At 36.0% G+C, this 12,462-nt stretch overlaps 1 protein-coding gene across 1 annotated transcript in view; it reads right to left on the bottom strand.

Moving 5' to 3' along the window:
* Positions 1 to 12,462, bottom strand: part of CCDC39 (coiled-coil domain 39 molecular ruler complex subunit) — a 49,991-nt gene that overhangs the window by 3,483 nt on the left and 34,046 nt on the right. The window contains exons 14-16 of the mRNA XM_060639288.3: positions 4,509 to 4,632; positions 721 to 880; positions 196 to 302 (exon numbers count right to left, since the gene is read on the bottom strand). Coding sequence (XP_060495271.3) covers positions 196 to 302; positions 721 to 880; positions 4,509 to 4,632 — 391 coding nt within the window. The remainder of the gene's footprint in view (positions 1 to 195; positions 303 to 720; positions 881 to 4,508; positions 4,633 to 12,462) is intronic.

Below are 12,462 nucleotides of genomic sequence, written 5' to 3'. Positions count from 1 at the left end.
CCTGTGCTGAGTATTGTGGTTTTAATTAATTTATTTAACACTTTGGTCACTTATTTTTCTCATTCAAATGAGACTTTTACTCTCTATTTCTCTAAACAAATTGTCTTCTTTGTACAAGATAACAAGATAGTAGGTGTAATAATAATGATAGTTAACTTTTACTAAGGACTTATTACTAAAGTGTGTAGAATTTACCTGGATATCTTCCTGTAGTTCCCTGATTTGTCTTTGTTTGTATCTGTATTTTTCATCAATAGCTCTTTTTTGTTCTTCTAGTTGGATTTTTAGTTCATACTCATCACCTAGAATTAGAGAATTCTTAAATTTTTAACATGCTGTGTAGAAAGCAAGCTTCAATCTTCTATCTATTAAACTTCTAACATTTTTTGTTATAGGAGGTTAAATTCCTTATGTCTATTCATTGAAAATCAATATGGTCATGTAGTAGCCATTCTTGTTTTGTCAACATAGCCAATATGCTGCCATTTTCTTCACATTTGAAATTAATTCCCTAGAAAAGTGAGAATTCAATATCACTAGAATAATGGAAATAACACCTTAGCCCTTATTTTAAAGAGGGGGAGGTGATTAGTTTTTCTGATTCCGTCAAACATGGTACATTCTTGTTTTCCTTGTCTCACAATGTTCCTCTTTTTAAAATAAATAGCTACAGCTTTAATTGCATATATTCATATAAAATTTTTAATAACTCCCACATACTAGATGGAGTCACTTTTTTAAAAGACTGTTTATAGTTGTTGTTGCAACTTCTCAGCACTTGTAAGGTGTTTTCTAGAGCATAGATTTCTTTTTCAGCTTTGTTGATCTTAGCATCCAAACTGTCACCTTCCCTTTGAAGTTCTTCTTTTTCTTGAGCAGCCTATGAAATACAGAATAGAACTGATTGAATAAAATTATTTACTATGGGGGAGAGTGTCTGTTTTCAGGGCAAGAAATAGTTTACTCACAACAATACCAATTTACCTTGGGGCCTACATGTAGCATCAAGCATTTATTTCTCGCACTTGATTTAGAGTAGAACACTAAATCCCTAAGACATTTAAAATATAGCACATAGGATACAAACTGTGATGGAAGTGTAGTAACTAACCAAAGCTTGCATTAAGACTTTCCAACAAAAATTACCAGAAAGCAGGTATAAACTTTAGTGGAGATAGGGTTAACTTGGAGGTGGCTTCAGACTAGATATTCAATAAGGAGAATGTATGTTTCTGGCCTGAAAGAGGCTTAGGAATACTTTCTCATTTTAAGTCAGGAATAAAAGAGGTGAGCAGGGTACACCTAGGAAAGTAAATGCTTAGTATTTCCAATCCAGGATTTCAACATCTTTGAACAGTTAAGTAAAATTAAAATCAGAGTACTCACTTCAATAGCACATATTAAACTCAGAATAGAAAAAGTTAGCATGACATCTGTACAAGAATAACATGCAAGTTTGTGAAGCATTCCATATCTTTAAAAGAAACACTGCATGATTCTACTTACATGAGATGCCTATTATAGTCAAATTCACACACAGAAGGTTGCATGGTGGTTGCCAGGGGTTGAGGGGAGGGAAAAACTGTGACTCTGTGTTTAACAGGTAGAGAGTTTCAGTTTGGGAAGATGAAAAAGTTCTGGAGATGGATGTTGGTGTTGGTTGCACAACAGTGGGAATGTACTTAATACCACTGAACTGCACACTTAAAAAATTGTTAAAGTGGCCAATTTTAAGTGTATTTTACCATATTTTAAAAATAAATTTTAAAAATTAGAGAAAGATAATTGCTAAAAGTGGCTGGGAAAAAATACAGTCTATAAATTGCTGAAAACCAAAAATTCCTCAGTAGTAGACCTACTCAGTGACTTTTCCAGCTTAACTCTGTCACTGGGCTAGGCTGTCAAGAGTTGAATCCAAAAAGTTTCAAAGAATTTCCCTAAATAAAGGTTGACAGGGATAGTACATATATATTAAAAAGTGCCAAAAGACATCTTTAATCAAAATCAACTAATAATTTCATTTGTTAATTTATTCAATCCCTACGTATGTGTATTTAAACCAGAAAGTGGTCATTTAAAAAATTATTGGTAATTCCTTAACTCTTAACATTTTCACTTGTATTTATTATGCTTCAAAATATGTTACACATTTTTGTAGTAAAAAGTACATAATAAAAAATATAGCTTAGAAAAAGTTCTTAGATAAATTATAATTCCAGTACATAGAGTATAGAATTGGCAAGTTTTTTTATTTGAAAAATACTGTAGTGGGAGAAAGCTAGAATGAATCAAAACAGCTAGATTTTAGTTTTGGGTTTCCCACAAGTGAGTTGAGTAACAATTCACTTTCCTTCTCCAAGTTCAGTTTCTTTATTTGTCAAACAAAGGTGCTGAGTTTGTACATTTATACATATTTTCTGATCTAATTCCATATATACCTTAAACTTCTAGAAACTCCATGATCCTTTTTGGCTCTAAGAGAATAGAGAACGTATACCTTTTATTGTAGATTTAGAAAGCTGATATTAGGGTGAAATTTTTATTTACTCCTTTCTGTCAGCATTTTAAAGCATATTCTAGTAATTTCATTTTCTAATAGTTTCATTAAATTGTGGTCAGAGTTGAGCTGTTTCCTTATAAGGACTATGTAAGATACATTGAGTTTAGTTACAAAGAAATAGTTTCATTTTTATACATCTGGCACATGTAAGTGTTAAGAGTAAAACATTTAAATATGCTATACAATGAAACATGGAATAATGTGGCAAGGTGTGGACCCTGGAGAGGATGGAAAGTGGAGTGGCATTAGGAAACTGGGAAGGTAACTGATCACCTCTATTCATCTTATATATCCCTTATAGTGACATTTATCTAGCAACTTCACTGTGAACAGAAGGCATATACTCTTTTCCTCAAAAAATTTGCCTGTTTTCCTGAAAAATGGATGCATTATTACCACCATCATCATCACAGCAATAAAAATAATGACAGCTAACATTTACTGAGGGCTCATTTTACTCCAGGCACTGTTTAAGAGCTTTACATATATTTCTTCATTTACTTCTCACAGCAAAAGTAATAATATCCTCATTTTGCAAGTGAGGGAACTAAGCACCCCAAATGATTAAATAAATTATTCAAGGTCACTTGATGATGGAGGCACTCTTAACACCAGTGCTTTTAGATAACTCATCACAGCCCTTGTTAAAAGAGAAACTTAACTGGAATTGCAACATCTATCTTCTTCCCAACACTGAACAGACTAGAGCCTACCCTTCACCCCTCAGGGACTCTCAAAACCAGAGAAAAAGTCTGAGGTTTCCTCTGACCTAGGAATCTTGTGCCACCATCCATGCCATCCATGCCAGAGAAAAAGTCTAGGTCAGACTCTCAAAACCAGGAGGAAAGTCTCATTAGTATAGGGCAGAAGCCTCAAGTAATACAGACTGATGAGTTACAAGAAGGGTTTGACAGCTGGGACTCCTTTCTCATATAGGTAGAACTTCCTGAGGCAAAGTGGCAGGCATATCCTACTCCATGCGTCTGTTAAGAGCATGCTCAAAGAAGGGCTATAGAAGGAAACTTGGAAGATTAAATACAACTCAAAGGAAAGGGAACATCCATCCATGAGGGCCATCCTCTAAAGGTGTGAATTGGGAGATGTTCTCACTCCTATCAGTGTATGATAGAGGAAAAATGAATTAAATTTTCCATTCCCTCTTAGTGTCTTGAGTAACTTCCCAGACCTCTGTGTAAGGTAAATCACACCTATTCAGGGTATTTTCTACATGGGAAAGATGAATATAGCAGTACTCAGGGAAATGCATCCGATTTCTGATCACTTCTCCATTTCTCCTTATGGGTTACTAGGTAAAGATAACCATGAAATGGCAGACAACTCTCAAACATCAGAATAGAGCAGATTCACCTGATGTGTCTGTCTCCCATCTAACATGAAGGCAAAGGAACAGTCCTCTTGCTCTCTGGATATCTGCCTTACCAGAGCTGCAGTGGTAAATTGGAGAATAAGATTCAAAGGTGGTGTAGCTCCAGGGGATGATGTGGTCTAGGATATAGCCATATGAGCAGATAGCTATGGGGAAGTAAAGCTTTGAGCCTGAGGTGTTGAACAGGTTGTTATGTGAGTGTTTATTAAAGACATGCAGGTCTTAGGATAAAACAGATTATAAATCTTGAATAAATGAGGGAAAATGACATGATACAAATGATAGCCAAAAAAAATAAAAGTATCAAAGAGTCGTCCAGACCCCTCTTTGACCTCATGGACTCAAGGTGTATAAAAATAATACCTTCAGTACCTCCACCTAACCACTAATGTTTTATAGCTCTAGTAGCTATGAGTGCGCCATGAAATTTGAAATTGCATGGCAAAAAAAACCAAAACGCAAAAAACAATGACATTTTGGTTATTAACAAAGAGCTGGCAAGATACTTGCCAATACAAAAGATACTTCACTATATCACAACTATGAATCAATTAAGATTACCTTTATTACATAATAGGCCTGTGTTTTCTCCTCTTCTCCTTCAGGAGGCAGCATAACAACAGTAAGGATTTCATATCTGTTCTTCAGCTTATCAATTTTACTTAGCCTCTCATGAAACTCAGCACTAAAATGGAAAGAAAAAGAAAAATTAAGCACTGAAAAACAACGTACTTTTTTAAAAAGGACTACAGTATTCTTATATAAGACATTTGTATTACTACTGAATTCAAACAGGTTAAATGTGTTCTTTCTTTTCAATTTATAATTAGTGGGAAGGTCTCAGGCTTCACCCTATTTGAAAGCTAAGAAGTTAGCCTGCCATGGTTTCATGGATGTTGGCATGGATGGTGGCACAAGATTCCTAGGTCAGAGAAAAAGGACTTTATCATTTATGGCATACCAAGCAGCATGAGATTCCTGCTTTCAGTGCTCTTGAAATCCCATGAAGCTGAGAAGGGGCTCAAATGGATGCTACACACACCACAGGTTTATATCACAGCTGAGAAACCTCAAGCTAGGTAAGCCAAATATTTTATAATGGAAACTAAGCAAATATATTCAATATTTACTCCACAGGGAGGATACTGCCTCTAGCTTCTGAAGCTATTTGGTGTCCTGCTGGAAGCCAAGCTATCCCAGCCTGATGGCAAGGCCCAGGCTGTGGACGGATTGGTGACTGCAAGGCGGCCCACCAACAGTACTTGTACTCCCGCTTTTAGGTAATTTGGCCTTAATAAAAGTACCTGGGGTATTGTCTGTTGGAGAATTGCCCTTGACAGGCCCCCTGGGAAAAGAACCATTAGGAAAGAAAATAAGGTTCTGCAAGAAATTGTGCGGCCTTACATTTAGCCCTTGCCATCCCCTATGGAGACTCCTCTACTTACAGGAAGGATAACCTCATGCATTTGCCAGCAAAGAGGGCCTGTAGAGAAGAGACATATGGATTTGAAAGCCCCACTCCAGCACCTAAGGAGTGTATCTCTGGGCACAGGTGACTTCAACTCCTAGGCCCACCTGGCCCCCAGAGGCATTCCAGATGATGACTGAACCTAGTCAGTTAAGGTACAGAATGCTTCATTGGTTCCTAGGTGCATTGTCTCTCTGAGAATGTATGAGGCATGGGTTTCTAAGGCTTTTTCGGCCCCTTCCTGGCACCTCGGACCAAGGCAAACACATTGTTCTTCTGGCTTCAAGTGGTTCAGGAAAAAACAACCAGGAGGTCATGTCCCTGTAACTGTTCCACTTGAGGTGTTGAGAGATAGATGACCTTTCATGAAAACAGCAAAGCAAATGCTTTATAACTATAAGATTATAGATAAACGCAGGTCCATGATGGAATAATGTAAGAGATTAATCAATAATCAAAGGGCGGGACATTACGAGAAAATCGCCATGTTATTTCTTAAAGGTTGATTCCACATAGGAACATTTTCAAAATTAGGTCAAAACATAGATGACATATGCTACAAGGAAATCACTAGACAATATAATGCCACGTTTGCTACAATAAATCGGCCAATTCAACACACTGCTGTTGTCTGTGTCCATTTTATTTTTGTTTTGTTTTGTTTTGTTTTCACTTTTTCGCTGATGCCGTTCATCCTTCAGGAACCCCTGGTTGCTGGAGCTGGTCTCTGGCACTATCCGAACATCTTTTAGAAGATAGTTTAATGGAAATCAAAACCACAATACCACTTCACAGCCTCAGGATAGCATACTGCATGATTCCATTTATATGAAGTATCTAAAGCAGTCAAATTCACATAGAAAGAATGGTGGTTACCAAGGGCTGAAGGGAGGAGGAAATGCAAGCTTAGTGTGTAGAGCATATAGAGTTCCAGTTTTAGAAAATGAAAGAGTTCTGGAGATCTGACACAACAATGTGAATATTAAAGATATATTAAGCACTGAACTGTACACTTAAAAATGGTTAAGATGGTATATTTGATATGTTTTTTACCAAGATTTTTTAAAGATAGTCCAGAACAGGAAACTTAGTGCCGTTCCTTGCAAGGCATACAGAAATATGAGAAACCCACGAAGAATTGTCTCCCAAGATTTAGAATTTTTATATGCTGATTATTTTTTCCTTTTATTCCAGTAAATTCCTATTTTATGAACTTTTTGAGACTTATTTTATAATAATACTAATAATGCTAATATTTGCATGGCAACATGAAGAATGACTCATTTGCCTACTACAACATCATGAAGGTGCACCATCTAACCATGGCAAACAGAGATCTTCAACCTACCAGTTTTCTTACTCTTAAAGAAGGTTGGTGGTAAAATACATTAAGTGACAGAAGTTACAGCTTTGCAGTAACAGTACTACTGCTGTATTATCAAAAATATTCATTCATCCTTTGTATAACTTGCCTTCCAGCTTAAGATGGTGGACTGAGTACAAGTATATCTCTCCTTCCTAAAATGTTAAAGAATAAAGGGAAAAAACCCACCACAGCTCTGGGAACAAGAAAGACACATTTTGTCATGAATTCATGAAAAAAATGAGAAACAAATGGGATATGACTGGCATGGGGGGAAAATGGAGATATGTACAGAAGATTAATGCAGAAGTAAGAGCCATGTTTCACCAGGGTGCCTAGGTGACTCAGTCATTTAAACATCCAACTTCAGCTCAGGTCATGATCTTGTGGTTCATGGGTCCAAGCCCCACATCAGGCTCTGTGCTGACAGCTCAGTGCCTGGAGCCTGCTTCCAGATTCTGTGTCTCCCTCTCTCTCTGGCCCTTCCCTGCTCACACTCTGTCTCTGTCTAAAATAAGTAAACATTTAAAAAGTTAAAAAAAAAAAAAAAAAAAAAAGCTATGTTTCACCAAAGAAGTGTGGAGAAAATTCAAGCCCAGAAATAAGAAAAAGAGCAAGAATGATCTCTGAGGCCATTTATTAAAGTAATTAATAAAAGGATTGCTACAGAACATTTGGGCCACTCTCCTCAACCCCTCAAAGTATACAGAAATGCTGGCAGGAATTATTTATGCTCCAATGAGAACCTCCCAAATTACGAAAGTTCCTAGCATTGTATGTTGGAGCTGGAGAGAAAAGTAAAAAAGAACATGATGTAATTCCAGGCCCCCAAGAAAGTGGAGGTTATTAAAAAACAAAGTTCTGTCCATAAAGAAAATAAAGTCTTTATCACCCAAAATAAACTCCTTCAGGGAAAAACTCCTTATGACCCTTAAGGGACAGATTAGCCCAGCACCTACGAGCAGTCTTCCCTTTACAGGAGAGACCAGCTGGAAAAAAAAGATCTACCTAATTGCAGAAGACACACATACCAGCTAACTATATCAATCGTCATGATTATTAATTAAACACTTGTTAATAAATATAACAGAAAGCCAAAGACTATCGGACATTTTGGGAAGTTAACGGGATAAATGAAAAGAACAAAATGAGCAAACACAGAACATACCCTAGGAGATACAAAAATAATGCATGGGACAAAAGAGAACTTTCAAAGTATCCCAGTGTCTCAAAAAGATGAGAGAATTTGGATCCAAAACTATCCATAAAGCAAGAATGGGCTAGTATGAAAAGAAAGGACCAATGAAGGAACAAAAATCCTTGCAAATAGTTTTCCCTTTTCAATTTAATTGTAGTAAATAAGAAAGATTAAATCAGTGATCTAGAGAGAAAGAGGAGGAGGGGCAGAGAATGAAGAGCAGGCAAAAAGGAAGTGGAGAGGGAGACAGAGAATGAGACTATCTTTAAAAGTAGAATAAAAAGAACAGAAATTTTAAAATGAGAGTAAAATTAAGAAATCCAGAAGACAGATCTAAGAAGACCGATATCCACTAAAAATGAGCCAACAAATCAGAAAACAGAGAGTAGTATGAGAAAAAAATTAGAGAACTAGTAGAAAAATATTTTCCTGACCTGAAGAAAAGCATTAATGAAGTAATTGAAAGAGTTCACCAAAATTCAAACAAGAAAAATGAAAAAACAAAAATAAAAAATGAAAAGAACCACCCAGACACATAGGGAAATTCTTAAACCCTAAGGATAAAAAGAGTGTCCCAAATCTATTCAGAAAGCAAACAAAAACCAGACACCATACAAAATAAAATGAATTAGTCTGATAAACCTCTCATAAACAACACTATCATCTAGAAGAATACAAAACAATGCTTTCAAAGTTCAACTGTAATTTAAATATGAGTAGAATAAATATGTTTTAAACATGCAAGAACTCAAAAATTTCAGAAAACATCAATTCTGGAAAATAATTCAAAACATACTCCAGAGAAATGAAATGAGAATCCAGAAAATAGGATGACAAAGGATACATGAAAGAATATTAAATCAAAAAAAGTATATAGCTACATTGAAATTCTTGCTGGCAACTGTACAGTTTAATGCAAGTTATGACAAAGGAGTTCTATAAAAATAGAGACATAATATTAAAAACAATAAATAATAACCTGAAACTATAATTGGTGATTTCAACAATACGTGAAAGTTGGAGAGAGGAAATATAGCAATAAAAGATGCTAAGGTCTTATCTCTTTTATGAATGAAAAAAATCAGAGGCTAATTAATCTTCAGTATTCACAGAGAAATGGGAAGGTTAAAGTTTCTTTTGAATTTAAGAATAACCAACAAAAATATTAAAATTAGAATGTACATATTCCAAACAATAAAAGAGGAAACAAAGGAAAAACAAAATTCAGTAAAGCCAATGAAAGACAGGGAAGACAAAAAGAATACCTATCATATGATCCACTTCTAGGTATTTACTCAAGAGAAAAGGAAGTATATATTCATACCAAGAAAACATATATTCATAAAGCCTAATCTGTAATAGCCAAAACAAGAACTAACTCAAATGTTCATCAATAGGTAAATGTACACATAAATTGGGGTAGATGTGTGCAATGGAATATGAACTATTCAGTGATAAAAATCTAGGGTCAGCAGAACATCCTGCCTGCCCATGAGCAAAGAATGGCTTTTACATTTTTAAATGTAAAGTTATTCCAAAAAAATTGAGAGGAAAATTATACTTCATGAAAAGTAAAAATTCTAGGAAATTCAAACTTCAGCATCCAAAAGTTTTATTGAAACACATCCACGCTCATTTATTTTCTTAGTATCTATAGCTGCTTTCACTCTACAATGACAGAGTTGAGTTGTTGCAACAGAGACCACATGGCCCACAAAACCTAGAATATTTACTATTTAGCCCTTAAAGAAAAAAATTGTTTGAGATAGCTAACTTGTTTTAGCCTTCAAGATGAAAATTATAATTAGCTAACCATCACTCTCACAAAGTTAAAGAACATCAAAATAAACCCACAAAGATAGAAGAAAAAAAATCATAAATGTGACAGCAGCAACTAATAAAATAGAAAATGAATTCACAATAGAAAAAAATCAAGAAACATTTCTTTTTCAAACAGTAATAACATTCATTAACTATAAGAAAGATGATTCCTCCTAAAACAGAGAAGTCACAAATAACCATTACCAGGAATGAAAAGCTACAAACACTATAGCTATTAAAAAATAATAAAAATCTGGGCGCCTGGGTGGCGAAGTGTCTGACTTCGGCTCAGGTCATGGTCTCACAGTTTGTGAGTTCGAGCCCCATGTTGGGCTCTGTGCTGACAGCTCAGAGCCTGGAGCCTGCTTCAGATTCTGTGTCTCCCTCTCCCTCTGCCCCCTTCACCACTCACGCTCTATCTCTCTCTCTCAAAAATAAATATTAAAAAAAATTTTAAATAATAATAAAATGATACAGCAAACGCTTTATGGCAATAACTGAAAATATAGATGAAATGGAAATTTTTCCTAGGGAAAAATATAATTTACTAAAACTGACTCAAGAATAAATAAAAAATACGCACTGTCCTATAGTCAATAAATAAATTGAACCAACAGTTTAAAATCTTTTTTAAAAAAGGCCTCCAATGGCTTTACTGGTAAGATCTTTGAAAATTCAAGAAAGATATAATTCTACTCTTTCACAGCCTTATCCAGACTATAGAAAAATAAGAAACACACAAAATTATTTTCTGAAAGCCAGCATAACCTTAATAATCTGATGATTTGACAAGGGCAATAGAGAAAGGAGAATTATAACCATGGATGCAATAATTGTGTACAAATGTTACCAAACAAAATCTAGATATATACAAAATGTAGTATGTGGCAGACAAGTTTTGTTTATTCCAGGAATGTAATGTTGTTTGAACTTTGAAAAAGCAATCAGTATATTTAATTATATTAACAGACTAAAGGAGCTACATCATATCAATGAATGCAGGAAAAGCACATAACAAAAGTCAACATCCACTTTTGATGAAACAAAATAACCTCTTAGCAATGAATGAAAATAGATGGGTGCTCCCATAATCTTCTAACGAGTATTTTTTTTTAATTCTACAATTCATACTTAATGATAAAGCAATGAACATTTTGCCTTCAAAATCAGGCACAAGACAAGGGGACCTGCAGTCACCACTGCTAGTCAGCACTGATCTAAAAGTTAGATAACAAGGGCAGTGAGTCAAGAGAAAGAGAAGTTATAAGACTGTAAAGGGAGACACAAAACTGTCACTGCAAATGATGTGAATGAAATACCTAGAAATCAGAATCTACAGATCAACTATCAGAATTAATAAAAGTTTAAGCAAGTTGCTGGATTCTTAATACACAGAAATCAACTGTATTTCTTATAATGCCAGCAACAAACCAAAAATGAAATAATTTAAAAGGAGATAACATTGACAGAAACATTTTTAAAAACAGCACGTAACTAGGAATAAATCTTTTTTTATAAAATATATGCAAAACCTCTAAAATGTTTCAATAAATGCAGCTATTGGGTATCCATAAAGGAAAACATGTTATTGAACTCTTAACACAAACCATACACAAAAATCAGTTCCAAGAGAATTAGTGATCTCATTGTAAAAAGGATGATCTAAAGAATGAAGGGTGAGTCAAAGGAAAGAGAGAAGAGGGAGAGGCCAAGACGTTGGAAGAGCATGGAAGTTTATTTTGCATCTTTCATCCCTGAAATTCAGCCAGATCAACATTAAACCATCTTGCATACCTACAAAACTTATTTGAGGATTAAGAAAACAATATGCAAAACTTGAACCACAGAACTTGACAGGTTACACAGAGAGCTGAACTTGGGGAAAAAGAAGCCGTGGAGGGCAGGGAGCTGTTTTTGCTTATGGAAAGAAGATAGAAATAGGGGGAGAGTATGGAAAATCAACTGGAGTATGGAAAATCAATCCCCAAAGCAGCTGGAGAGAAGGTGGAAGAGCGGAAACAGCCCAAAGGACTAAACAAAAAAGGGAGAAAGGAGAGGGTTTAAATTTCATTAAGACTTTATAAACAAGGGGAGTGCAGAGTCTGAAACTTCACAGCTGGATAGGTGGTAGTGCTCTGGTGGGAAGGGCAAATCCTCAGGAACACAGAGAGGTCCAAGGGGTCCTCAGGCCACACAGGGAGTGGCAGTTCTTCTGCTGGGAGGACATTTGGTAGAGACTGTGCAGCCTCCCCACAGGCAAAGGCCCTAGAGAATAACCACATTCACTGTTGCTGGAACAAGGACGTTAAGGGTGAATCCTGGCACCAGAAGTGCGTTCTGATTTACCATAATCCCTGAAACACTGCTGCTACACGAGTGAGTGAACATTTTCTGGGGCAGGCTGGCATCCAGCTGCAGTCTCTGGGCATTGGCAGCAGTGCGGTCTCAAGAACATCCCTGGGGGCAAGCCAGCACCCAGCCATTGTTCAGTGAGACCCTCCCCCAGAGGGTCTGAGTGGGTCAAAGCCACGGTCCCTCAGAAGTGAGGGGTTGGGAAATAGAGCCCCATCTGAGATAAAAGTCAGGTGGGAGGTACTGCCTGGCAGCCTGACAGCTTGGTCATGTACAGTATAGAAGTGGGGAGTATATGGAAGACCAAGACAAA

This window comes from Panthera onca, chromosome C2 (genome assembly GCF_046562875.1).
Source record: "Panthera onca isolate mPanOnc1 chromosome C2, mPanOnc1 haplotype 2, whole genome shotgun sequence".
NCBI lineage: Eukaryota > Metazoa > Chordata > Mammalia > Carnivora > Felidae > Panthera > Panthera onca.
The sequence above is the reverse complement of the archived record's forward strand: the minus strand, read 5'-3'. Positions and strand labels throughout refer to the sequence as shown.